At 42.9% G+C, this 27,711-nt stretch overlaps 1 protein-coding gene and 1 long non-coding RNA gene across 5 annotated transcripts; one reads left to right on the top strand and one right to left on the bottom strand.

Moving 5' to 3' along the window:
• Positions 1-1,311: 1,311 nt before the first annotated feature.
• Positions 1,312-25,720, top strand: clcn1a (chloride channel, voltage-sensitive 1a). 4 transcript variants are annotated; one of them, XM_042077365.1, is made up of 23 exons: positions 1,312-1,498; positions 9,157-9,415; positions 9,883-10,014; positions 10,531-10,659; positions 11,204-11,337; positions 11,490-11,567; positions 11,740-11,818; positions 12,019-12,144; positions 12,624-12,708; positions 13,709-13,810; positions 13,942-14,026; positions 14,588-14,743; positions 14,968-15,037; positions 15,392-15,502; positions 16,285-16,498; positions 17,689-17,822; positions 17,996-18,180; positions 19,260-19,326; positions 19,756-19,841; positions 20,531-20,575; positions 22,639-22,743; positions 23,232-23,318; positions 25,198-25,720. In XM_042077365.1, exons 1-23 carry the CDS (start codon positions 1,448-1,450, stop codon positions 25,708-25,710), a joined length of 3,033 nt encoding a protein of 1,010 aa, XP_041933299.1. In that variant the 5' UTR covers positions 1,312-1,447; the 3' UTR covers positions 25,711-25,720. The 4 variants fall into 4 exon arrangements, with proteins under 4 accessions (XP_041933299.1, XP_041933298.1, XP_041933300.1 ...); XM_042077364.1 differs by having other exon boundaries at positions 19,245-19,326; XM_042077366.1 differs by lacking the exon at positions 1,312-1,498 and having other exon boundaries at positions 9,308-9,415; positions 9,903-10,014; positions 19,245-19,326.
• LOC121696055 lies at positions 11,348-12,784 on the bottom strand. Its single transcript, XR_006026229.1, has 3 exons — positions 12,601-12,784; positions 11,700-11,836; positions 11,348-11,560 (listed from the first exon to the last, which is right to left on the bottom strand). It is a non-coding gene; the product is annotated as an uncharacterized LOC121696055 (long non-coding RNA).
• Positions 25,721-27,711: the final 1,991 nt, after the last annotated feature.

Genomic DNA, 27,711 nt, shown 5'->3' with positions numbered 1-27,711 from the left:
ACAGGTACTCACACTATTGTGGTTAGGCTATGTTTATAATTTCTCAGGTTTCAGATGGCACATGTCAGAAAAAAGCCTTCAAACCCCTTAAGCCTCTTCTTCTATCTTCTCATCCTCCTCAGACAGACAAACAGAAGGTCAGACACAGGTACATTGTGTGTCTGTCTGTGTGTATGTGTGTGTGTGTGTGTGTGTGTGTGTCTGTCTGTCTGTCTGTCTCTCTGTGTGTGTGTGTGTGTGTGTGTGTGTGTGTGTGTGTGTGTGTGTGTGTGTGTGTGTGTGTGTGTGTGTGTGTGTGTGTGTGTGTGTGTGTGTGTGAATGGGTGAATGCCTGCATGAGATTACAAAGTGCTTTGAGAATTCAGAGGAGTAGTAGAAAAGTGCTGTATAAATGCAGTGCTATATAAATGCAGTAATATATTGTATATATATATATATATAATATAGTAAGTCCTTTAAAGTGTGGAGCCTGTCTGGTGTAGGTCTTTTCAAAGTGAGGTATGCAGGAGGGCATGCCCTGTGGGGGACGATGAATACAGGGCTTGCTTGGCTTATGGGCCAGGCAGCTGACAGAGAATCTCCCTTTGAATGCCCCCCCCCCCCCCCCCCCCCCACCAATCCACCAACCATCAAAACGTGCTCCCCACCAAATTAAGGGGGCGATCAAGGTCTTAGTGCGTTGCCACAGGCAACCTGTGCATTTGAATTGCCCATAGTCCCCCATGCCCCAAAGAGGATGATTGGTGTGTGTGTGTGTGTGTGTGTGTGTGTGTGTGTGTGTGTGTGTGTGTGTGTGTGTGTGTGTGTGTGTGTGTGTGTGTGTGTGTGTATGTGTGTGAGAGAGGAGCGAGGCATCTTATCCCTCTCTCCCTCTTACTCCACCTTAGCCTTTCTCTCAGACTCTTGCTTGTTCCTCTCTCTATCTCTCAATCTCAACAGTTTCTCACACAGTTTCACACACAGTTTCAACCAAACACACACACACACATACTCTCTCACACACTCACTCATACATATACACATACACACTCACACATACACTCTCTCAAGAACTCTTACATGGTGTAAACTAGCTCTTTCAGTAGGGTCACTTGAAGTTGTGTGTGTGTGTATGTATGTATGTGTGTGTGTGTGTGTATTTGAGAGAGCGAGAGAGAGAGAGAGAGAGAGAGAGAGAGTGTGTGTATTTGGGTGTGTGGATTTCTTTGCCTGAGTGTGTGTATGTGGATGAGTGTGTGTGTGTGTGTGTGTGTGTGTATGTGGTTGAGTGTGTGTGTGTGTGTGTGTGTGTATGTGGTTGAGTGTGTATGTGTGTTTGTGTGTGTGTGTGTGTGTGTGTGTGTATGCGTGTCTGTATGTGTGTGTCTGTGTGTGCGTCCGCGCCACCCTGGGCTTGAAATGCTGAGGCAGACGAGCGGTTTATTTTTGGGTCAGTGACAGTGTGTCAATGGCCGCAGATGCGTCGCAAAGGAAGGCTCTGAGATACCAACAGACCCTGGTCAGTCTCTCTATCTCCTCAACTTTTCCTCTATTTTCTTCCCTCCTCAGAATCTCCCTCTTTCACACTCATCCCTTCTCTCTCTCTCTCTCTCTCTCTCTCTCTCTCTCTCTCTCTCTCTCTCTTTCTCTCTTTCTTCTCTGCCTGCTCTATCCTTCTCTGTGGTGTGCTTGGCATTGCCTCACCTGCTTGCTCCGACAACATCTTGCACAAGCCCTGCATGCCGTGACAGCTTGCCCTGCGGTATACAGCTGCTTGCCCTGTGACCAGAGAAAGGGACGTGTTGAAAACAGGCAAGCTGCCGGTGGGAAACACTTAGCTCGGGACAGCCACCTGTGATGAAAAGCAGGTGTTTAAAGGGAGCTCTCTCTCTCTCTCTCCCTCTTTCTCTCTCTCTCTCTGTCCTCTCCTCCTTTTCATTTCTGTCTTTCTGTGTCTTTCTTCTTCATCTCTCCTCTCTCTCTCTCCCTCTCCCTCTTTCTCTCTCTCTCTCTGTCCTCTACTCCTTCTCATTTCTGTCTTTCTGTGTCTTTCTCTCACTTTCACCTTAACCTCCTCTCTCTCTCTCTCTCTCTCTCTCTCTCTCTCTCTCTCTCTCTCTCTCTCTCTCTCTCTCTCTCTCTCTCTTCCACCTCCAACCACCTTTGACTGTGTTTGCACCTGGACGAGTCTGTACTTTCTGTACCAAAGCCATTTGCTGTTTTATAAGTGAAGTGGAAGTTGTTGTTATGAGTTGTTTGTCACTCATTCAGAGGCCAGAGGCATGCGATCTCATAGATATGTGTATAGTAATATGACATGTGACCTCAAGTCCACAGCCACAGACCGATAAACATGAGTATATGTTGCCGGGGGAAACTCGATATTTTTTTAATCTTCTCCATCACGTGGTGTCATGGCGATAGAACACACCTGTGGGTGGGAAAGAGAGTGGACAAGTAGGCAAAACAAGAGTGCTGCATGAAAGCTCCTCTCAGTTTATGCATTTAATGCAACAGCTGAGATTACGCGTAGTGCTTAGTTAGCATGGGATGGAGTACGGGTGTGTATCTGACAGTGAGAGAGGAGGAGAGAGAAAAGAGTCCAGTGTGTTGGCAAGTGTATGGATACACATGCCTGTCTGTGTGTGTGTGTGTGTGTGTGTGTGTGAGTGTGTGTGTGTGTGTGTGTGCGTGCGTGTGTGTATTAGACTAGCAGCTGATGCTGCCATGTGCTCCGTGATAACCCTATGTTTACACAGTCACCCAGGGAGCCGGCACTATATTCAGAAGTGACACTTTTTTTCACCACAGCACATTGTTTCTGCTCCATTGTCATCACTGCTTGTGTAACTTGTGAATGTATCTGTGTGTGTGTGTGTGTGTGTGTGTGTGTGTGTGTGTGTGTGTGTGTGTGTGTGTGTGTGTGTGTGTGTGTGTGTGCGTATGGTGCGTGTGTGTGTGTGTGTGAGTGTGTTTGTGTTTGTGTGCATTCGTGGTGTGTATGTGTATGTGTGTGTGTGTGTGTGTGTGTGTGTGTGTGTTTGTGTGTGTGTGTGTGCATTTGTGGTGTGTGTGTGTGTGTGTGTGTGTGTGTGTGTGTGTGTGTGTGTGTGTGTGTGTGTGCATGTATGTTAGCACGTGCACACGTGTATGCTTTGTATAAGCTGCGTGTGGAAGGATGGCCAGTGATGTCGGAGGGCCCTGGGAAAGTGAAAGCATGGCAGGGGTGGGCACAATAGTCCTGGCATGTGGTGCTGGGTGTGACGTATGCCCAGGGAAAGCCCCCCCATTTAGAAGTCCTTCAGGAGCATTACCTTTGACTTTGACACGCCATCACCAGCTCACACTGTGCCTAACAGACGGCTGTCCTGTCCTGCTCCTCGTTTTGGAGGGAAGCTTTTCAGAGGGTTAGAGTTTTTAGAGTCTCGAGAGCCATGGCGGTTGGATGCTCCCTATCTCCTCTAGAACGGGAATGTTCGAGTTCATTCCCATTCCAGCGTGAATGTGAGGCAAAGCACCCTTAGCGCTGAACAGAAGAACATTCTAGAAGATTCTGAAAAAGAATATTCTAGAATATTCTACGAAGGGATGAGCTAATTCTAGAATGTTTTTTTCTCGGTCAGGCTGCGTGTGACAATTTTGTGCGCTAAGGGTGTGCAACTCAACTTTAAAGTCCCCTAACACCTTCTCTGCATCCTCCCAAATCTGCAAGGGTTCTGATAGACAGGTGAACGGATAGAGAGAGATTGAGATTCACCCATAGGACGAGGAAGAGAGAGAGAGAGAGAGAGAGAGAGAGAGAGAGAGAGAGAGAGGTGTAGAAGTATGTCTGTGAACATTGGGTCACACCGTGCTGGTAAAAATAGCTCAGAGAGTAGGGTTACACCCGGGGAGCACGGAAGGGGAGATGAGGGGAGGGGGGTGAAGTTTGGGGAGCAGGGTCAGAGATGTTGAGGCAGAGGAGCGAGAGAGAAAAAGAGAGAGAGAAAGAGAGAGAGAGATAGTGGTGCCAGAGAAAGAGGGAAGAAGCCGAGGGAGAGAGGGAGGGGTGAAATATGGAGAAAGCAGAGGATTATATGTACTGTGGGAATGTCTGAAGGTAACTGGATAGAGTGAGGGAACGGAGAGAGAGAGCTCAACCGAGGAGTGAATTATATGATATAGGTGAGGCATACATTATCAAATATGCAGCATGTAAGGTGAACCATCGGATTAAAATAGTGGTATCAAATGCATGGTAAAGATGACAGTTATAATTGCCCCAAAGTGGCCAAAGCAATACGAATATGCTGGTCAGTGCAACATTAACTGCAGTTAAGGATGGGATCAGAATCCACAGCCTAATACTCAACAGATGGACAGATCACCTGACCTGGACTGTATCTTGACCCTGTTTGTCAAGTTGACGATCAAATTTAAACACGACTTTGCATAGCATAGACTGGCACTGCATGCATACCAGTATAGCCCTGGACACGCTCTGTGCCGTTAAGGATAAACAACAATAGCCACGCTAGCTAGCGCGCTGATGAAGGATTTGTGCTGATGGGTGGCAGAGCTGAAGCCTTGAAGCCTTGGAGTGTTTACATTTAGCTTATGTGCATATGCGTGATGCCTCGCCCCTATTAATAAGAGGAATTTCAGCTGGAGGGAGAGCAGTTGGCTCTTCAAAGCCACGAATGAGATAGGGGGTTGAGTGGGGTAGGGGTAGGGAAGGGGAACAGGTTATTCTCCCTGATGGCAGCTGGGCTTGGCCCAGATTGGGCCCGCAGTCAACTGCTATTTAGTTCTGACTGCCGTCCCTCAGGAATTTCTTTTCTTTTTTTCAGGGAGAGCAGAGAGTGAGATGCCATGCCACATTTGTGCTGGATGAGTGTTAATATCTAAGGGGAATTGTCTGGGACAGATGTTTTTTTTAGCTTTTTTTATCCTGCAAAACCATTTTAATAATTTAATTTATTCCCATATCACATTACAAGTCATAGCAGACCAGCTAACAGATTTACGTATGTGCAAGTACTTTGCAATTGTAATGTGTTTTGCAATTTTGATTGTAGTATATTTTTGTCCCCATTCATGGTACACCCCTGTGGCTTAGTGAGCACCACTTGATACTCTAATGTGACAGACAGTTCTTGTAGTTTAAACATTGTACCTTTATATTTCTTCCTGTTTTTACATCTTTATCAGTTACTACTTTATCCAAAATCTATAGTGTTTGTTAGCATCTTCAGTATGATGATATTCCCTCTAAAGGAATAGCATGGAATCCAGAGGCTAATGTTCTGACAGCCTCCTAAAGCTATTGAGTGTCTGTTTTACAGCGAGCCATCAATCCGACTCAGCCAAGAGGTGTTTGATCCACTTTATTGGTGAAATTCAAGCAGCTCTCTACAGTGCTTGGGATCATGCGAGGATAACTGCCGCCAAGAAATACCCACAATGCACCACTGGAAAACCACCTCAGCTGGATGTCTAAAGGGTTTCCCAAGCTGTCAGATGCTGAGCGGCCTGCGCTTGGTGTAAATCGACATGCCTAATTCAGTCCCTCAGGGCAACCAGTGGCTGCAAGACCAGGCCCTGCTGCACATATACTAAATTAAGAGGTGCTGAGAGCTTATTGAAAGGCAGCCCAAAGAGTCCCTGTTGACCGCTCAGGCCTTTAGGCATCCAGTCTGACACTGATCCAGGGTCAGTCCTTAGCCAACGCATCTGCTTTTTTTAAAGGGGATTCATGGTTTAGCTTCAGAAAATGCTAAGCGCACGTTTTCATCTGCTTATTATTCACCTTAAAATGGAAACTTTAATCAAGGGAGGAGTTGGAAACAGCTGTGTGGTTGCAAAACTTAAGGTGGGCAAAAGGGCTGGCAATGGAAATTTGTTATAAAGTCACACTACATTTTATCCAAATAGCCTTGTTTCTGTCAACATTAGTTTATTAGTAAATAAGTATTTTTGATGTATATAATATGTGTAATACTATTATGTAGTTTTACACACACACACACACACACGGACACACATATAGTTTTACACTATAAATACACACAAAAATAAATAAGGTATTCAATTCTAATGTAGGAGCAGGCAAGAGTGCTGGGCCAAACGTATAAGTGATCAGAAAGAAGAAAAGGCAATAAGGTACAATAAGGTATTCAATTATCAGGAATAAACAAAAACATTTAGACTGAAAAGTACAAATATTTTTAAATTTAAAAAAAAAAAAAAAAAAAAAAAAAAAAGTACAAATATTAACTGAAGAGTCTATGTATAAAGACAACAGAAGCATAATCAAGAATCCTTGTCCTTATAGTTAATCCATCCTACACCCCACCCCAAAATTAATTTCATATTCAGAATTCTTATTTAGTGCACATTTTCTGTATTTCCCTTCAGGATTTCCTATTTAAATAAACCATTGAATGGTAACCTAGTTGGTAATGTGGCGGGCCACCTCGTTAACATTTTCTTGGGGTGCCACTGGCAAGATACAATATGAGGCCCCGCAGACCGCTGTTATAATAAACAATATTGTGAAAGTGAAAACTAATGGCATGGTGTCAATACCAATTCATAGAAGCCCTTTTAAGGTGTGATGAACTTTTCTCTACCTACAACCCCATCTTTCAATCCTACAGTAGTGACGTCCCTGGTGGCGGCAGCCTTGTTTGTGAATTGTGGAAGTGATTACATTGTCTATTCCAGTCCATTGGTGGGTTAGTCCAGTGGTGGGTCAACCCAGAGTTGATTGTCTCTGAGGTGTGGTGGCAGCAGGTAGGCTACTCAGGTCCAGTTCATAATCTATCCATGGATCAGACGTAGAGTTAGTACCGTCACGGGAATGTTGAAAACTGAACATTCTAAAGAATATGTGAGATCATTGAATTCAACATGGGATTTTAGAATCTTACATTGTTGAGGAACAGAATCTTCTGTCAGAATGTTCAAAACTCCCACGCTGAAGGAACGATTTGTCAAGACTACCAGACGCGAGCCTCTTCTGGGTTGCCAGATGTAATGAAGACTTAGCTAACATTAGTTGACGTGCAGTTGCTCTCCAACCATGACCCAACTACACAACTAGAGAGGTAAAACAAAAATACCTCTCTAACCAATGTAATATATTTAGCTGAAGTTAGCGATGCAGATGAAATTTAGCCTAGGCTACCTGTCGTGGAGAAATATGGCCAGCTCTGCGTCATACTTGATATTCTTCGTTTGACGAAGACGTTGCCATCTCAGGAAGCTCCTCCGATGTCCACTTAATTTGTTTTTTTGATAAAAAAAAAACATTTTTTTCATGGGTTTTACGGGTTATAGTAATGTTGTCAAATAAGCCATTACTTCAATTCATCGTGTTTCCTTATTCTCTGACATCATATGGTGATCATTTTTGGAATGGTTACAATTTATTTTCCATTATTTCCTACATACTGGTCCTTTAAGTAATTTTTTTTAAAAAAGGTGGTATCTGAACTGATATATAAAACTACGGAGCCCCTGAAGGGACATGGTGGGAATATTTTTTTAGAGATGGAAATTTATTTTTAGCGCTCCTTTTGCATTCCCTCGCATCTTTTGCGCTCCTTAACTGATATCCAAAACAGAATGATGGAGAGAGAATGTTTTGATTGCTGAGCATGTGAAACTGAGATAAAAGTGTAAGGATACAAAGAATGTCTCCCAGGGATATTGACATTAACTATCAGATCAGGATCAGGGGGTTCAATGGCCTGATTTTTTGTCTAAAAACTAAAAATATAAACAAGAGTCAGTTTGGCCAGGTCCTGGCCTCGCCAATTACTGCCAATTTGATTTTTGAGTTATTTTTTACCGTGCTGACTTCCTGAACAAAGTGCTAAGATTGAAATATTTACATGTTGCTCAAACTGAGAGAAAAAAAAAACCTTGTAATTGAGATGGCTCTGCTGAGAGGCAGGCATCCTGACATGCTCTTGTACAGTGAGCAGGTCTTTAGAGCGTGTGTATTATAAGCGCTGTGTGATGAGTGAGAGCGTGGGAATCGGTGCGTCCTGCGTGTGATCCGCGGAGGTCTCGTTATGTGTATGAGAAGGAGAGGCAGCTCAGGAGTTAGATGATCACTTTCCCGCATGTCTGGAGAGACTCCAAAGTTATAAATCTAAATGGAGTGATGTGCTTCCGCTGTGAAAGGGTTTTTCAATCCTGTTGAGTACTTTTGTCTATTTCAGGATGCCCTTAGTATTGCTGTGTGAACATGACCTATACACCCATGCATTTATGTGTGTTTCAAGTGACTGCTTCACTTGAGGCAGCAAAACAAAGTGTCAAAGTAAAGTGTCAAAACAATTCTGAGCTATTTTCTTAGTGGAAATACACCTCATTTATTTTTCTACCTCAGTTGCATTAGCTGATCATGTGTGTGTGTGTTTATTTATTTATTTATTTATTTATGTAGACAAAATCACAGTTTTGCTGGCCACACAGTAGAAGATATCAACTGATTGTCAGTTCCATAATTAGATAACACACAGCCGGATTGCAAACAAATAGGATTATTTTGGTAAAACAAAAGGACACCACTACTCAATCAAGTTATTTCTGATTAACTGTTAGTTGTAGGAAGCTGCCTTACCTGATGTTTTCGGATAGCCCAGGTTTCTAGCTCCATGGCTAGAAACCCAACTTTATTCATTTTTGTTTTCAGACTTTTGCATTTGGCAAGACAGACTTGCTGGTAGCTTAGCTTGTTAGCAGATTAATAAGATAACTACCAACAGTCTCTCTAGCAAATAGATCAATCTTTAAGGAGGACCATGTCAGAAATTGGTCTAAATGATGATAGGATCAATTACCATCTGTAATGAAACTAGCCTACTGGTGCAGGTGTTTTAGGTGGAGTTTAGAGGAAAAAACAAACAGCTTGTCTACAGTGTGTGTCTGTCGCTAAGTGCTAAAGTAACCCCTTGGCCTATGAGACAACTATGCTAACAAACTATCAGACACAGCTAGGTTACAACATTGGCAAAGGCATTTCCTTGTGTCTAGTTTCCCTGTGAACGACTTGCTTATGCTGATTGCTTGTATATTTTCACGACAATTAGTTTATATTACAAATTATTCAATAGATTACTACAGATTATTACAGAAATTAAAACAGTAATTTCCTACCACTAACGATAGCTCACTTGTCTCCAGCTTTATGGGGAATACCATGAGCATCCGGGTTCTTCCCGTCGGAGAGAGGCTACTCGCTTGTTGACAGAGAGACAATGGAAGAAACAACACCATCACCACGGCCACCATCACCATGGCCACCGTGGACACAGCCGCAGCCACCATGGCCGACATCACAGCCGCCACCCCGACACAGAGGCCGACGCCGGAAAAAGCCCAAAATCCGAACATGGCCACATGTCGTCGCTGAAGAAGCGGCGATCCTATTCTAAGTGTAGAGGTGAGAGGTCAAAGTTTAAATCAGCTGTTGAATATGATGGGCTAAAGATTTCTTAATTTCATAAATTGGGGGATATTCACCTGATTTGACGATTAAACGCAGTCTAAGAAAGATTGATCTTTGATTGATTGAAATTAGTCATCACATATATATATATATATATATATATATATATATATATATAATTGGTTTGTGATGTTAATTTGCTGAATTTGGCTTTTTTGGTCAAAAGCCAGTATAGAATGGGTAGGTGCTGAGGCGCAACAGGCTACAGTCCCCATGCCATGTACGGGCCCAAATACCCATGGTTCAAATCCGACCTGCGGTCATTTCTTGATCACACCCCCATCTCTTTTTCCTGTTTACTTCCTGTCACTTTCAGCCCAAAATATATACTTAAAAAACTGGTATAGAATGATAAGATGATTACGAAGAGGAACAGCCTCCTCCACGTGTTCTTGTTTCAGACTGTGTGGCACGTGTGCAGAGGTTCCTGGTTTCCAGATTGGGTGAGGACTGGATCTTCCTGGTGTTGCTGGGTATTACTATGGCTTTGGTCAGCTGGAGCATGGACTATGCTAGTGCTAAGAGTCTACAAGGTACAGATTAACAAGCGGTTCTCCTATACCATCCTCCATCACACTTCTCCATCAAATGCTAGACAGGACAAACACAGTGTTATAAGCTACTGTATTTTTTTCTAGAGAATAGAAGTGGTGATAACTTTAATTTCACATTTGGTGGATTTTTTGCTATCAATTTGCATTGTTTTTGTTTACCTTGTTGAAAGGGTCTATAAACTGCATTCTTCCGCCCCTGTCATTACCTAGATTGTATAGACCCTTTCATCAATAAAAACAAAAACAATGCCTGAACGTTCTATTTGGGCCCCAATCTACTTCCTCTGCATTAAGATAACATATGGAATGTTAAAAAGGAAGCCTTGTGGGGCCAACTATGATGCTGATAATGGAACTCTCTTGAAAGGGTCCATAATGGATCTTTATGGCCCTTTTAGCTGTCTCCATGCAATTATGAACTGGTCCAACTTTCTTTCTTTCTTTCTTTCTTTCTTTTCTCTCTCTCCCTCGCTCGCTGTATACCCTTATCATCAGCTTACAAGTGGATCCATACTGAGCTGCGGGGTAATATTCCATTACAGTATCTGGCATGGGTCTCGTATCCAATGATCCTCATCATGTTCGCCTCTTTCTTCTGCCACCTGGTGGCACCCCAGGCTATAGGTGAGTTGCATGACCTGTGCCCAGTTATGCCAGTGTCCTCACTGTGCCAGTGGAGTATTTGCCAAGTGCTGACCCATGGATATTCGCCAAATGCTTCTGACTAGCATTTTTGATGCCTTTACATTGAACTATGACCTTACACTGAACTCTGATCCCTACATCCTTCCATAGGCTACCTGTAACAAGTCCAAAATTACTTTTCCAATAATGTGTATTTATTGGGGATTCTAGAAAGAATTAAAAATACAGCATACATACTAATTAGACATTATGTTTTGATATATATTTTATATATATATATATATATATATATATATATATATAAAATACAACACTTTAGCAGAAAAGCTACTTGGATTTTCAAAAACATCAATGCACGACATTCTCAAATTGCCCCAGTCTCACCTTTGACTCCATTCGGTTTCACTTTAACCATGTTTTCACTGAAGGCTTCAGGTCTCATTATATATTTATATATTTATAATGTCAGTCTAACGACTGAAATGTATAATGTCAGTCTAACGGCTGCAATCTGATGTGTCAGGCTCTGGTATCCCCGAGCTGAAGACCATCCTGCGAGGTGTGATCCTGAAGGAGTATCTGACACTCCGGGCATTCGCTGCAAAGGTTGTGGGCTTGACGGCCGGCCTGGGCAGTGGCATGCCTGTAGGCAAAGAGGTGGGTGCGCTCTCTCACGTTACCGTCTTCTTGACCCAGTTCCATCTCCTCTCGTCTGCTTGTTATTCGCCTTCTGCCTTTCTGTCACAGGGCTGTCAAAGCGGTTTATGCTTTTTCCCCCCTTCCTCCTCTTATTCGTCTGTTTAAAACAGGGTCCTTTTGTTCACATAGCCAGCATCTGTGCTGCTTCGCTCAGCCAGTTCATGACTTTCTTCTCGGGGGTCTACCAGGTAAGTAGAAGAACTTGGTGAAAACAGTTTTGGTTATTTTCTGCTGATTAAGAGTTTTTGCCACGGTAAACGTGACACTTAATCGATATGAAACTATGTCAGTTTCAGCCCCAGCATCTCTCTCTCACTCACCTTCTCTTTCTTTTTCATGCCCTCTCCCATGTGTCAGTAGAGCCCCTATTGTTATACTGACATCCTGACCGTGGGATGTGCTGTTGGGGTGGGATGCTGTTTCGGGACCCCCCTTGGAGGTGAGCCGGCGTCCACATCTACAGATCAACAGTTCACAATTTTAACAAATCTGCCACTCATTTTACAGATTCTTATTTAATCTCAAAAAATTAAGTAGATATGTACATAAGTTCATAGCCTACTGTATGTTTGTTTGCCCATTAAACTCTTTTTGGTCACAAAAATGATGTCATGTTTTTTTTTCCTTCCTTGCCACTAGGGGTGCTGTTCAGTATAGAGGTCACCTCTACCTACTTTGCTGTGAGGAATTACTGGAGAGGATACTTTGCAGCTGTGTTCAGTGCCTTCATATTCAGAGTGCTCTCTGTATTTAACAAAGATGCAGGTAAAGTGGCCATTCAACCCTCAGAGGGTGTCAGAGGGTGATGTGTAGTAGTTTCACTATGGCAGACTTGGCATGACTACTGTCAAATGAGTAGACACTTCTCAGGTATCAAGTTTCAAGTGGCTCTTGTATCGGCTGATATATTCACTTGGCATATAAGTACAGTGCAGTGAATTGCAAACTGTATTAACATCCACATTTCTTATACTTAAGAGGGCTATAGATTATGTCTATTTCGTTGTGTTGATACACATTGTTTGGATAACCTAACATGCACTCCTCAAACAGTCAATAAATGATCTATGAGCTATCAAATGCCAAGCCCTAACTCTAAAAAAATGTTAGCTAAAAGTACTCTACTCATATGAGTCAGCAGCATGTAATTTATGAAGAACATATTCAAAAATAAAAAAATTATAGAATATTATTTCTCCTGTTTATTTTATTTACTCTCACTCCATGTTCTTTGTCTCTTGTAGTCACCATCACTGCTCTCTTCCGCACCAAATTCCGCATGGACTTCCCGTTCGACCTGCAGGAGCTGCCGGCATTTGCCGTGATTGGGTGAGAGCGTGGGCCAGAGCGTGCCGTTCGTGGTGAGGGCCAGTGATGCCGCTGTGTGCACAGTGCTGGACTTCCTTCCTCCCTCCCCCCAAACACCCCCTCCCACCCGAGAGTTCCCTATACGGCTCTCTGCATGATCCGGGTTAACCTCCATCCTCCCCCTCCAGTCTTCTTATGGACCCTTTCAAGAGAGTTCCATTATCAGCAAAGATTCTAGAACAGAGCTCTGTTCTAGAATCTTTGATTATCAGCATCATAGTTGGCCCCACAAGGCTTCCGTTTTAACATTCCATATGTTATCTTAATGCAGAGGAAGTAGATTGGGGCCCAAATAGAACGTTCAAGCATTGTTTTTGTTTTTATTGTTGAAAGGGTCCATAACCACTGACACAGCACCCCCCTCCACCTCCATCACCACCACCACCGTCTCTCCCCAACGCCTCCACCCTCTTCCATCTTTGTTCCTTTGAATTTCTTGAGAGCCCACCAATTAAGTCCGCACCATCAACACTTCAACAACTATATAGAGGGATAGAGATGTAATCGGACATTGAGGAGACACAGCTACATTTTATGTTGTATTTAGTTACCACGTCAACTGAATGGCATATTCATGACACATAGAACACAGTAGGCCAAGTCCAAAAAGTTTCCATTTTACCACATCTTAACTAGAAAAAATAAAGGTGAAATATGATCTAACTGGGGAAGATTCCAAATAAGCTTATTTCCCAAAAAAAAATGACGTGTTTTAATGCATCAATAAATCATTGTAAATAATATGTTTTTGGTACATGTAGTATCTACCCCCAGGTGGCAAGGCTTGAGTAAAAAGAGGCTTATTTATTTTTATAGTGATGGAGGGATGCTTGCCTCAGTAGGGTCTGGTTTCTCAGATTGAGATTTATGACTGCTGTGCTGGCCAGGCTTTGGGGTGTGGTGCAGTAACAAACAGGGAGACTCAAAATGGCTCCCTGCTCTCTGTCCTCCTCTTCGGCAGCATCTCCTGTGGGTTCCTGGGAGCCTTCTTTGTGTATCTGAATCGGCAGGTGGTGCTGTACATGAGGAAGCCCAACACACTGACGCGCTTCCTCACCAGACAGTAAGAACATGACACACCCACTGAATGAAACACAGCCATAATATAGGCTTCTTACAGGCCCTGTTTAAAGTTCATCCTCATTTACTTACTTGATATTGATACTTGATCACAATTTCCTTCTGTGTGTGTAGTCGGCTGATATTCCCCGGGTTTGTTACCCTAGTGATCACCACCTTGACCTTTCCTCCTGGGTTTGGACAGTTCATGGCTGGAGAGGTTTGTTTGATATGATCTCTCTATTCCTATGTGTATTGCCTGGGTGGTTGGACTTATTTAAAACTACAGTTCAGGTTACCTACTCAGACAAATGAAAGTCTCAGACGCTGGTTGCACTCAGACTGTGGAGTTTCACAGTCAAATAGGCAGTTTGTTCCATGCAGTTGCCCTTGGCTCAGATGGCTTCAGATCTGTGTGTTTCCATTTGAGTTCGCAATATGCCACTGTCTGAAGCATCTCATCTGGAACAAGGAGTGCTCTCATGACAAGGCACTTCAAACCATTTTATGAGGTGCCATAGCTATTGCAAAGTTTGGGGAAACTTAACAATTGTGATACAAGTAGTTAGCCTAAAATGACATTTAGAGTTAGAGTCTGATTGCAAAAGAGTAGACATTTAGAGTTAGAGTCTGATTGCAAAAGAGTAGAGTGCAAAGGCTTGTTTTTTTCCTGTGTTGTCCTAGCGTTGTTCCAGAAAATACTAATTTCCTGTACTTGTTTGTTTTTACTGTCAACGTGGTTTGTTTACTTGTTTGTTGTGGATGCCGTTTGTTTTTGCAGTTAATGCCCAGGGAGGCCATCAACTCTCTGTTTGATAACTTCACCTGGACCAAGGTGTGGGGGAACCCACCTCCACCTGGCCTGGGGCGATCTGCCGCCTGGCTGCACCCTGATGTCAACGTGTTTGTCATCTTGCTTCTGTTTTTTGTCATGAAGGTACTTTTTCCACTTCAGGCACAAATGTGCACACACACGGACACACACAAACACACACACACACACTCTCTCTCTCTCTCTTTCTCTCTCTCACACACACACACTCTTTCTTTCTCTCTATCTCTCATTCTCTCTTTCTCTCTCTCTCTCTCTCACACACACACACACACACACACACACACATACACTCTAGTGTGACTGAGGACTTTTCCCCTCTGCTACAGTTCTGGATGTCTGCTGTGTCTACCACCATGCCCATCCCCTCAGGAGCCTTCATGCCTGTCTTTGTCCTGGGTATTTAATTTCTCTCAATTCTATTCCATTCTATTCCATTCTATTCTATTCTATTCTATATCATATTATATTCTTATATGTCTCTTTCGGACTACATGCAACTCTTTTTCATAGCAATGACCATTGTGTAAATTAAAAAGACTACAACTGTGAAATAGTATGATATCAGGGAGTGATGAAGAGATAAGGAATATTTTCACACCACTAAAGACTCACTCGGGGATCATATAGAATAACCACTTAAAGAATCTATGAATGCATGATGGTATAATAGATACATGCAGTTGATAAGCCATAGAGACTGAACACTGCAGTGGCTAAATGCATGCTGGGTAACTTCTGCTGTTGATCCAGGTGCATCGTTTGGGCGTTTGGTGGGAGAGATTATGGCCTCGCTCTTCCCTCATGGCATCCTGTTTGACGGAATCCTGTACCGCATCATCCCTGGAGGGTATGCTGTGATTGGTCAGTCTTCCCATCTTCACCTCCAGCTTCTGCCTCGTGCATGTGTTATGTCTTTGTCTTGAGATAACAAAATGTCCTTCCTTTTCAGGAGATCTGTTCTCTGACATTTCCACTTGCCTCAATTGCTTGCATTTAGGCCTCATTAAGACTGTTAGCTAGCATTTTCTGTTTTGCCATTTCCAAATATGCCAAGTTTTCAAAATATGCCATGCTGCATTGCAACCACATTCTAACCACATTGCACATCGAATTTTGTGAAATTCTGTCTGAAGGAGGCACTGCAACTGACATACAGTATTGCAGTATTATGGACGGTACATCTAGTTTCCGCAGGAATTGCTAGGGCAGTCCCCTTAAGGCATGTCAGAACCCTGGTCTGTTACCAAGCCAAACATGCTGTATCTGCTCACATAAATCAAATTTTAAAATGGTGGGGCTTGTGAATCTTGTGTCTCCCCATTACCTAAATAGCCCCCATCTCGCCTCCCCCCCCCCCCCCCCCCCTCCTCTCTCCCCTCTCCTTGGCTTGTACACTTCCGACTCCATCGCTCAGTTAATTTATCATCCATTCAATACTCTTCTCGAGTTGGTCCACTGTGCAAAAACTGTTTTTTTTAAAAACATTTACTAATTATGTTTACCTTCTTTTGTCCTCAAAAGTGTTTTATTTACTATTCTGTATAGTCCGTCTTCTCCTTTCTCCTCTTGCTGCATTCCATTGCTGACTTCCTGTTTGCAATAAGTACATGCCTGTGTGTCTCCCCTCCCCCACTCCCCTGCAGGTGCCGCAGCATTGACGGGGGCCGTCACTCACACCGTCTCCACAGCGGTGATCTGCTTCGAGCTGACGGGTCAGATCTCGCACATCCTGCCCATGATGGTGGCGGTGATCCTGGCCAACATGGTGGCCCAGGGCCTGCAGCCGTCCCTCTACGACTCTATCATCCAGGTGAAGAAGCTGCCCTACCTGCCCGAGCTGGGATTTGGACACATCAGGTGAGCAACTGGCCATCGGAGGCAGACATGTCGGCTCTGTTGGGACACTGTCAAAGACAGTTACATACATTTACATTCATCTAGCAAACACATCCAAAGCGAAATGAGGAATAACATTCAAGCTACAATTAATGTAATAAATACTACATCAATCAGTACAATAACTCGAGGATGAGAGTACAGAAGTTACTAGAAGTACTAGTCAACTTGTAGTAGAAGGAGAAGTGGTAGAAGATGAAGGTGGGAAGGGAGGGAAGTGCATGGGAAGTGCATGGGAAGTGCATGTTAAGTGCATGGGAAGTGCTACTTGAAAACAAAGAAGATGGATTTTGCTGTTGGCGAACAGCGTGACACGAGTTACGTAACTAGCCAACTAGCTCCACTGGTGGGAAAACTCATGACTCATGAGTTGTAGCTCATGAGTTGTAGCTCTATCCTTTTGCGTGCAGAGGGAATTTGAAAGACAACCGATTATCCCGCCCCTCGGACTGAGCACTGTGAATGGTGAGTCCCCAGACCCTACATTTTTAATGTGGGTCTGGCTCGTCAGACTAGAAGACTTCAGCAGATAGTGCATTTTAATAGTTTCCAGTTTTGTGAATGCACATACTACACAGATACGCACACTGTCTGCTCCCTCTCTTTCACATGCTCTCTCTCTCTCTCTCTCTCTCTCTTCTTTCTCTCATACTGTACATGCACACAAACACATATACACACATGCGTACACACCCACGTGCAGTTTGACCAAAGCTTTCCCCCTCTTTTGCATGTGTCAATGACAGGCATACACACACAGAGATAAATAAAGCACAAAGCATTTCCAAATTTAGTACATGTGGCGACATACAAACACATCCTTTAATCCCACTTTCAACACAACAGAATTGTTTCAAATATAGTAAACAGCACACACACACACACACACACACACACACACACACACACACACACACACACACACACAAACTGGTACAGACACATTGCATTACAAACATTACATACACATCACTATGAACACTATGTTCCAAGCCATTTTTGAGATCCATAGCTAGTAGGGCTATTGGCTATTGTATCTTGTGCCAAGCCGTTAAAGGCAACATTAGTCATCAGTAGGCCATCATGCCTTGAGTAGGGTGATGACAGCTGTCTGATCTCCCTATCTCCCCTTTCCTCTCTCCTATCCCCAGTCAGTATAACATCTTTGTTGAGGACATCATGGTCCGGAAGGTAAAATTCATCTGTTCCCAGACAACGTGCCGAGAGCTGCTTTATCTCCTGGACTCTGTATCCCTGAAGACCATCCCTCTGGTGGACTCCAGAGGTACGTTTGACCTCTGACCTCTTTCTTGGTGCATTAAAGCACCGCTGGCTGGACATGGACCGACATATTCTCATATAGTCCAGAAGCCATCAGAAACCTATAATCTTAATTGTGCAACTCATCTGTCCCACGATTGGCCGTTAAGGCTGTCACTCTTCCTCTCTCTCCTCCAGAAAACATGATCCTATTGGGCTCTGTTGACCGGTCGGAGCTGCTGGCTCTTTGCGATTGGTGGCTATCTGCCGAGCGGCGAATCATGATGCACAGCCAGGGCCTGCAGCAACAGGAGTCCTGCGTCAGGGCCAGCTGGGAGTCCTTCGCCTTCGTGGACGAGGAGACGGACGACAACGGAGACAAAGTCAGTCCAACTGTATTGATATTAGAAGACATTCATACAAAGTAACGTACAGTGAGATGCACATTTTTCATCAGTGTGTTCATCAGTTCCCTCTTGACTCTTTGGTCCACCAGTCAAACTACAGTACTTCTGTAAGAGAAGTGTTACATGATTATGTGTTTTTTACTTCTGTCATTCAGTAGCCACAGATGGACACAGATGGACCTGAGAGGGGTCTTTATGATGATGTTGTGATATCTAAAAGGCTGTTCACACCAAGAACTATAAACGCTAACGGCTAAAAGTATCCCTTTTGCTAAAATGAATGCCATCACCCTCAGACAAACTGTAATGATAACAACATGAAAAATGATATCATTGGGGATCAATCAATCAGAGTGCTTTCGAGAACAATAAAAAGCAGAATCCATCAAATTTTAGCCACCACATTCATCAACACAAAGAAAGACTTTCCTCATCATTGGTCAGTGTGGACGGTCATATGGTCATAGTTACAGTTATCTTTATTGTTAATTGTTCTGGTGTGAACTAAGTGGCCATGGGGTCCAAGGTTTGAATCTGACCTGTGGTCATTTCTCCATCCCAATCTCTCTTCCATTCCTTTCCTGTCTCTCTTCACTGTCCTATCAAAATGAAGAAGAAAACTGTCATGAACGTGTCATAAACAAGTCATAAACGTTTATGACATAACGCTTCTGTTATTAAGTGTCATTCGTTTTTTGTCATAACAAGTCAGGGTTAGGGTTAGGGTTTGAGTTAGGGTTAGGGTTAGGATTAGGGCTAAAGGTTAGGATTAGGGTTCATGTGTCATGACTGTCATGTGTTCATGAAAGTGTCATGTCACTCTTATGTCGATATTGTCAAGTAAAGTGTTACCAAACTTTATTTTTATGTATGCTCTTTGCTAATAGGCCTGTGTGATTTAATGGGTTTACCTTCACTGTTGTAAATAGATTCAAATTGTTCCATTTTGGATTTGTCTTTTGACAAATTGTAACTCCTAAAAATGTACTGTGTATATCTCACACTAAGATATCAAAAATAAATCCATTAATGCTATTCAGAATTACCCTATCCAGGAAGAGCGAAATGGCCCTTTCCCTTCACCGAAACCCACAGAACCAGCAGCCAATCACACGACTCCTGGTGAGTAATATGCACTGAAATTCCAACCAATCACAAAGCCCCTGGGGTGCACGGTGATGTTATCTACCGCTATCAGAATGCTCCCCTGGTGTGTAATCCTAACCATCCCAATCAGATCTATTCTGGTGGATATATCACCTGCCGATTGCCCCAGTTATGGGACTCCTAGAGAGCTCCACCATCTTGTTAAAAAAAGAGAGAGAGAGGGAGATGACATAAAATGTGTCATTTTTTCTTTTCCAATATCCATTAGCTCCTCTTCAGCCATGCTATTCTCATTTCATCATGCTCATTGTTTTGTTTACTCTGTTTTTGTCATTTCTATTTCCATCTCCATTTCCTTCCTTTCATTTTCACCCCTTCTCTCCCCCCAACCCTCCAGTCCTGCCTGTTCACCTCTCCCTTTGCCTGTTTACCTGTCTTTGCCAGAGAAAGGCCCTCTGCAGTCTGTGAGAAGAACTCTGAGGAATATCTTCTCATCCCCCTCAGACAGACAAACAGAAGGTCAGACACAGGTACATTGTGTGTCTGTCTGTGTGTATGTGTGTGTGTGTGTGTGTGTGTGTGTGTGTGTGTGTATGTGTGTCTGTCTGTCTGTCTGTCTGTCTGTCTGTGTGTGTGTGTGTGTGTGTGTGTGTGTGTGTGTGTGTGTGTGTGTGTGTATGTGCGCGCGCATGTGTGTGTGTGTGTGTGTGTGTGTGTGTTTGTGTGTGAGTGTGTGTGTGTGTATGTAATTGCCTATTTGTCTGTCTGTGTGCATTCATGTGTGGGTGGGTGCATTTTTATCCTGGAAAAATATGACCGCGAGGGGGAATAATTTACAAAATGATTAATGGCTCTTATGAAACAAATTCCAATATACTGCTGCTGGATTTGACAGGCAGGTTTGGACGATAACAGCAACAGGAAACACAAGCCTGACCTGTGGGCTCACAATAAGTTCATCAAAGTTCACAACAAAGTAGAACAGCACAATACTCCTACTCAATGCTGACATTGTTTATTGCCAGTTTTATTCCACAAAGGACTGCCATAGCAGACAATCATATCCCAGGAATCACTCTTTCTGTTCTTTCTTTCTCAATTACTGTCTTTCTTTCTTTCTTTCTTTATTTCTGTCTTTCTTTCCTTCTGTTTTTCTTTCTTTCTTCCTTTCTTTCTTTCTTTCTTTCTTTCTTTCTTTCTTTCTTTCTGTCTCTCTCAGGACATCTCTCCTCCAGCCTTGACTGACTCCATGACTCCAGAAGAGGTCTGTTTCTCATTGCATCTACCTATTACACTAACACCAATCTTTAAGATGCACAGTGTAATGCAATGTCAACTGCATGTTTATTTTATCCAAAACCCATTAAACATAGCCACATTCTTTAAATGTTTAATTTAATTCCTGTTTTGAATGGCTCATGTTGTTTGACTAACCTAGTCCTCTGTTTTGACTATAAAGTGATGAGTTGTTTTCAGGTCAACTGTTCTTAAGTACTTAATGGCCCTTTTAGAAGGCGCTAGACAGTGAATGATTTACCGGATAATTTGTTTATATTTCTTTTTATAAATGACGCATTTTATCAGCTACTAAATAAAATGAGAGGTTACCAATATGATTTATATTATAGATCATTTTGATTCAGTATATAAAGTATATTTTACAGTGATGTACTCTACTCTGCTCTAATAACCTAAATCAGAGATGGTTCAAATATTTCATCAGATCATACATCAGAAATCAAAATGGTTATCCAGAATGCCTAGACTGACTTTGTCATACTCTAGGCATATTCTAGGCAGAATTTGAGTGTTTTAACCGATACGGGTGGGGGGTGGGTGTTGCAACGAAAAAGCTTACCGTGAGCTGTAGGAAGAACACCCGAACCATCCTACTTCTCCACAAATGCCTTAACATGGTTTTCTGGTCTTTTTTTTAAAAGTTATTGCGCTGTCAATATCTTGTACAACACCTGATAGCAAAATCTAAGACGACAAAATACGTAGCAGGGTAGGCTATTTGGAAAAATGGATATTTCCCTCCTTCGTTTTAAAAAATTATTTGTTCACACAGATGTTACAAACATGTTATAAAACAACTGGCGACTGGTGTCGCAAACCCCTCAAGCAAACAGGTGGCCAATCAGAGATTTCAAACAAACGAGAAAACAACATGTCACAATACAAACACGCTGTTTTCCCTTGATGAGTTATCCCACATATCCACTTTGGCTGAAGTGTTCAGAAATAATCATTTTCAGTGATAAAACCTTCGTTTTTGTGTAAATGAAAGGCCAGACTGCATGGAAATAATGTGCATTTTTCCATATGGGGTCTTAGAAGCCGTCTGTCTAGCTTCTAGCTACAGCGTTTTTATTGCAAACAAAATCAACCTAAGCGTGCTCAGGTGACGTGATAGACAAGGCACTGTTGCTCATCTGTCCATCATCGTACAAAGCCCTATTTGATTGGTCCAAACAGCTCTGGTTTGGGCACAGTTGCTCCACAACGGAAGTCCAGACCGAACTTCCCGACCTCAAATGTTGTGGGCGGGCTAAGTTCGGCTGGCATCCATGCTTTTATGTACTATTACCAGTGGTGTAGTCTATGTGATACGCAGGACTACGCAGTATACTCACTTAAAAGCATTACCATCTCAGTATACCCACTTAAAATAGGCAAGGATACGTATTAACATTCAGGGTTGATCACAGTATACCCACTACAGCTAACTACACTACACCACTGACTATTACTCTTTGCTTTTGTTTATGTAAAGCACATTGAATTACCCCTGTGTATGAAATGTGCTATATAAATAAACTTGCCTTGCCTTGCCTTGCCTGGTAGCCTTTGATGATGAATATAAGGGTAAAGTCTATTGACAGAGTAACACAGCCGTTAGTCAGTCCCAGCTCTGTCTAAACTGCATATTAAGATACAGTGGCAGAACAAGGTATCACTTGTGCAAGGGATGTGTCTCTGTTAAACTGATACGTTTACAGAACGTCAGAACAGTATCATTGTTCCGGTTGACAAGCCATAGAACCAGAACAAAGAACATGGTGTTATTGCTGTGTGACAGTGATAGGTTTCGATCTGCCACACTCCACGCCTTTGCTCCAGAGTAGTCCCCAACCTTCACCGCTATTTCAGGTCCGGCTTTGGTCACTAATCCACCGCTTGTATTAGCATGCACGACAGGGCCATGGCGATATGTGTGTGTATGTGTGCGTGCGTGCACGTGTGTGTGTGTGTGTGTGTGTGTGTGTGTGTGTGTGTGTATTTATGGAGGTTCATCGTGAGTTCATTTCTGATTGGCCGACTCAGATCAAAGCGTGGGAAGAGGAGCAGATGGACGAGCCCTTAGAGATCGATCAGATCCGCATCGACCCTTCGCCCTTCCAGCTGGTGGAGAGGACGTCGCTGCATAAGGTGCGAGAGCTCCACCTCAGAATTACAATCACAGGGTGCGGCCCAAAGTGCTGCCCAAGAGGCCTGCTAACTGCATAGGAGTAAACTACTGAGCATCTGGAAGGAGATGCTGTTTCCACATCCATGTGTCTTAGTGTTTAGTTCAAGATGACATTTAGCTGACAAGACTGAGATGACTCGACCTGGAATGAAATGTAAACATATGTTTTGTTTGTTGTCTGTTAGGCAGGGTAGATTCGCATTGTGTTCAGATCGGATTTTCCGCTAGATGTCATTTAACAGACTGTATATATATATATAATTTCTGTATTTTTTATGGTTGTCTGTGTCTGTATGATGGACAGCTCATTCGATTAATGGCTGCTCAGATGATACCCTGCTTGCTCCCGTATTAGGAGTACTTTACTCTACATTCCCCTGTGAGCCGTGCCATTAAGCCCATGACATGATTGTCAATTTCCTCTGATCCTCATTATTCTTCCCCGTAGACTCACACATTGTTTTCCTTGCTGGGCCTGAGTCACGCATACGTCACCAGTATTGGGAAACTGGTCGGGGTTGTGGCACTCAAGGAGGTGAGTCATGATCTTCCATGTTCTATTCTGCTTCTCTGTTCATCCATTCTGTTTCTCCCCATTTTCTCTATCTCTCTTTTTTTTCTTTGATGCTCTCCATTTTCTCTCTCTCTTTCTCCTTATGTCTCCCTTTCTTTTCTCTCTCTTTCTCTCTCTTTCTCCTTATGTCTCCCTTTCTTTTCTCTCTCTTTCTCTCTCTTTCTCCTCATGTCTTTCCTGTTCCGGTTTTAATCTAAAAATATACCTTGCCCTTTGCTTTTTCCCCCTCAATGGAACCTTAAGCGTAAGCCCAACCTTTCACTTGGAGAGATGACGCATCACATTGACAATCACATTTGTGCACACTCTAACACACACACACACACACACACACACACACACACACACACACACACACACACACACACACACACACATACACAGACACACACACACATTTGCACATACACAAATGCATTTTGTGCACATAAGCATACATACATACATACATACATACATACATACATACATACATACATGCATATACGTGCACACACATACCCATATTCTCTCACACACGCACGTACACACACAAACACACATACACACACACACATACACACACACAAACACACAAACACACACACACACACACACACACACACACACACACACACACACACACACACACACACACACACGCCATGCACTGAATGAGTCACATGCATTAGACTAGAGCATGAAGTGACAGGAGGTTGGAAAGGCTCCAGAGGAGCTGAAGGAGGCCTGGCGTCAGTATTCCAGCCAGAGATGATGAAGTCATCCTTTTACCAACACAGCAAATGTATTTCTCATATCAGGTGGCAGGCCATCTATTATGTCTGTTGTGTTTTATGAATCGAATGATCTCTTCACCTCCTTCAAACTTCTGCTAGTACTTAAAACTTCTGCATTCTCATCCTCTGGTAAAAGTATTGATTGATGTCATATTAATTGCTACCTAATGTCTCCTGTGCATTGTAGCTTGAATGTTATTCCTCATTTTGGATGGAAGTCACTTTGGATAAAAGTTGCTTAATGAATAAATGTGATGTAAATAAATGCATGCGATACCAGACAGTGGCTAACAGGCAGGCTACACCAGACACATTCAATTCGCAGAACGTATGCTGCAACAATTAGCTTCCACTATAATCAATGGAACTGGCTACACCAGACGTCATAGTCTACACTCAGACGTGACGCGGACATTCAGAAAAAAATAGACCAGTCTTCTAAAACTATTTTTATTTTTATTAGTATGGCCATGTCTGATGTTCGACAGATATAGTATATTGTTTATTGATATTGTTTGCTTTTATATATATTAAAAAGGGTTAAAAGGGTATGAATAATTTTGGACACGGCATTTTTCATTAAAAAAAAAAAAAAAAAAACACTTCTTTTTTTATTCCATGTTTCTACCACATTGTCTTAAAACCATTTGGTATGTGGCAGTGTCATTTTCAGTCAGAACAAACATATTGGTCAAGAGAAAATCAACATTAAATCATTATTTGCCTGGGGTATGAATTATGTTCCTAACTGTATATGTATGTACAGTAGACAGTGATTGAACGGGCAATCAAAGTGCAGTTGCCGCACAAGGCCAGGTTATCTCACCATGTAGACTGCTCGTTACAAGGCCCAAAAACATGTCAGTTATCGACACCTTCACAACTATTGCTGTTGCATGTGATGCCTAATCTGTGTAGGATGGTGATTAATCTATTTAGTTGTTAGTATTTTCCAGGGGTATTATCAATTAATAAGCTATAAATAAACAGACTAACAATGAAAGAACAAAAGCCTAAAATCCTCGGGATGTTTGACACGTGTGTGACGTGTCTGTGGCTTGCAGCTCCAGAAAGCCATCGAGGGGTCGACCCGCAGCGGCGTGAGACTCCGCCCCCCGCTGGCCAGCTTCCGGGACCCCGGCCGCAAGTCAGCCAAGCCGCACACCTCCACCTCCTCCGCCCCCTCCTCCCCGACCTCCCCGACGGACCCGACGTCCCCGTTCTCCCCCGCGCTCACCCTTCACCCTCCCCCCGCCACCCCCACCCCCACCCCGGCCCCGCCCGCGCCCGCCCCAGCGGAGGAGATGGAGGTGTGGATCGAGGGCGTGCGGCAGGTGCAGGTGGAGAGCACCAGCAGCAGCAGCAGCAGCAGCAGCAGCATCAGTGGCAGCAGCAGCAGCCTCAATAGCGCCGGCAGCGGCACCGGCACCGGCACCGGCAATGGCGGTGACAGAGAGGGAGGTGACCCCTCGCAGGTGCCCCCCACGCCTCCGTCGCCCTCCACCATCCCCCTCTCTACCCTGCAGCCCGTCCCTGAGGCTCTGCTGGAGGAGAGCGATGAGGAGGAGCCCATCTAACTCATCGGGGAGGGGGAGGGGGAGGGGGGGGGGGGGAGGGGGTGATGTGATGTGATGTCTTGTTTATTTTTTACTTTTTAAGTTTTTTTTTTTTTTTTTATCATGTTGGAAAGATTTTTGTTAAATAATCTTGCTTTCTCTATTCTCAGATTGTAGTTGGATGAGTTTGAAGTCTTGAGTCTTTTGTGGTTCAATTGGGTTATTTCTGAACGAGATGGATCATTCTAGATTTTGTTTTCTCATTCTAAAAGAACGCCTTAAATGTCACATGCATCAAACCATATTTTGTTACCTGTCAATTAGTATGATCAGAAATACCATCACTTTAAGGCAAAAGTAGCTAAAAGAGATTAAATACATTATCTAATACAAGAAAGGACAGTCGAATTATTATCATTAGAACACAATCAATTGAAAGGAAAGCATAAATATCTCAAATGAAGTTGCACCCATATCACAGAAAACTCAAGAGAAACTAAAACTCATTCTTATTCATTATTGTTGTGATGTATGTGAGTGAATGGATCAGTTGAGATCCTGTCCTGCTTGAGAAACGTTGAAGGCATTCGAGAAACCTGTACTCAGGTTGGTCTGGCTTTTTTATATGGTTGTTTGATACGTAGCATTTGAGTTGCATGGATTTTTTTTTTAATCACAAGATTTCGCCTCCCAGATTCATACAATTAATATTCGTATATTGATCCATAAAAGTACCTCTGTATAGACTTGGTAGCTATTAAATATCCACAATCCACTGGATTCTCTTTCAACAGTTTTATTGAACACGTAGGCCTACATGATGCTGAGATGGAGAGGCATCTTGACCATAACAGTTATTCTGTCACGAATGCTATGGCCGTCTAAAGAGCATAGTTTAATTTATCGCAAATTATGTATCCGGATGAAGTGTACAGTACTATCACTGTCAAGTGCAGTGAAGCATAAATGTCAAAAACTGAAAAATCTTCTAGCTCCATGCACTCTGTCCGGGTTTGAAAATGGAGGTGAAAAAAATGCCTTAGTAAATATGAACAGGGATTTTTGTCCATTCCAACTCCACGCCCACTTAAATTCCTGTGTCTGGCACTGAGATTGAAATGGAGATCAGTTTCTCTTTTGACAATGACAAATCCTGTGTCTAGAGCCATCAGTATGCTGAGGCTTCTTCTTTATGTCTGCAGGTGAATCTCTCACATTTTCTTTGTGAAAGGAGGTATTTGAAATGACCCGTCCTCTGTAAAAAAAAAAAAAAACATCCTCACAGCCTAATTTATATAATCCATGAAAGTAAAGCATAACTAGTATTTTACCTGCATTCTTTACATACTGTAGAATTAATAAAAGAAATGCTTGGTTTTGGTTTTAGAGGAATGTGAAGAGATCTGACGATGACAGCATTTACTTTGTAGGCTGAACCATCCCTTGAAATCCCATTAGAGAAAAATCCTTTCAAGTCTTCTTTCAGCTATCAGCCTTTTTCAACAAAGTGCTCTTAACCTTGAGTCGATTCTCAAAAGATCGATACAATCTTTGATACAAAAACTAAAAAAAAAACTGACGACGCATGATAACCCATGGTTCTCTCCACTCAAGGTCTGCCCTCCACATACAAACTATGTGACAGGTGTAAAATCAGTATATACAGCAGGGATGAAATGTGGAAGAACCAAAGAGTGGTTAAAAGTGTTAGTGTTAAAAGGTGAGGTTGTGTCCATCTGTGGCTTGCTGCGGTCATTTGGCTGTGAGAGGTGAAAGGATACTCTGCCATCTCAAAGATCAGAAGCTGCCACAGCTGGAAAGGGGGGGCATGGAGTGTTTATCTAGACCTTACAAGGACATTTGCTCTCTTTTCGTGATCTCTCTCTTACTCTCTCTCTCTCTCATGTCCTCTCTTTCCTCTCTCTCACACATTCATACATTCACATTCTCTCTGTTTCATGTTTTCTCTTTCCTCTCTCTCACACACACATAAGCATACATATACTCTCTCTCTCTTTCTCT

Source organism: Alosa sapidissima, chromosome 21 (assembly GCF_018492685.1).
Source record: "Alosa sapidissima isolate fAloSap1 chromosome 21, fAloSap1.pri, whole genome shotgun sequence".
Classification (NCBI taxonomy): Eukaryota; Metazoa; Chordata; class Actinopteri; order Clupeiformes; family Clupeidae; genus Alosa; species Alosa sapidissima.
Note: the sequence above shows the minus strand (reverse complement) of the source record. Positions and strands in the feature narration are given on the sequence as shown.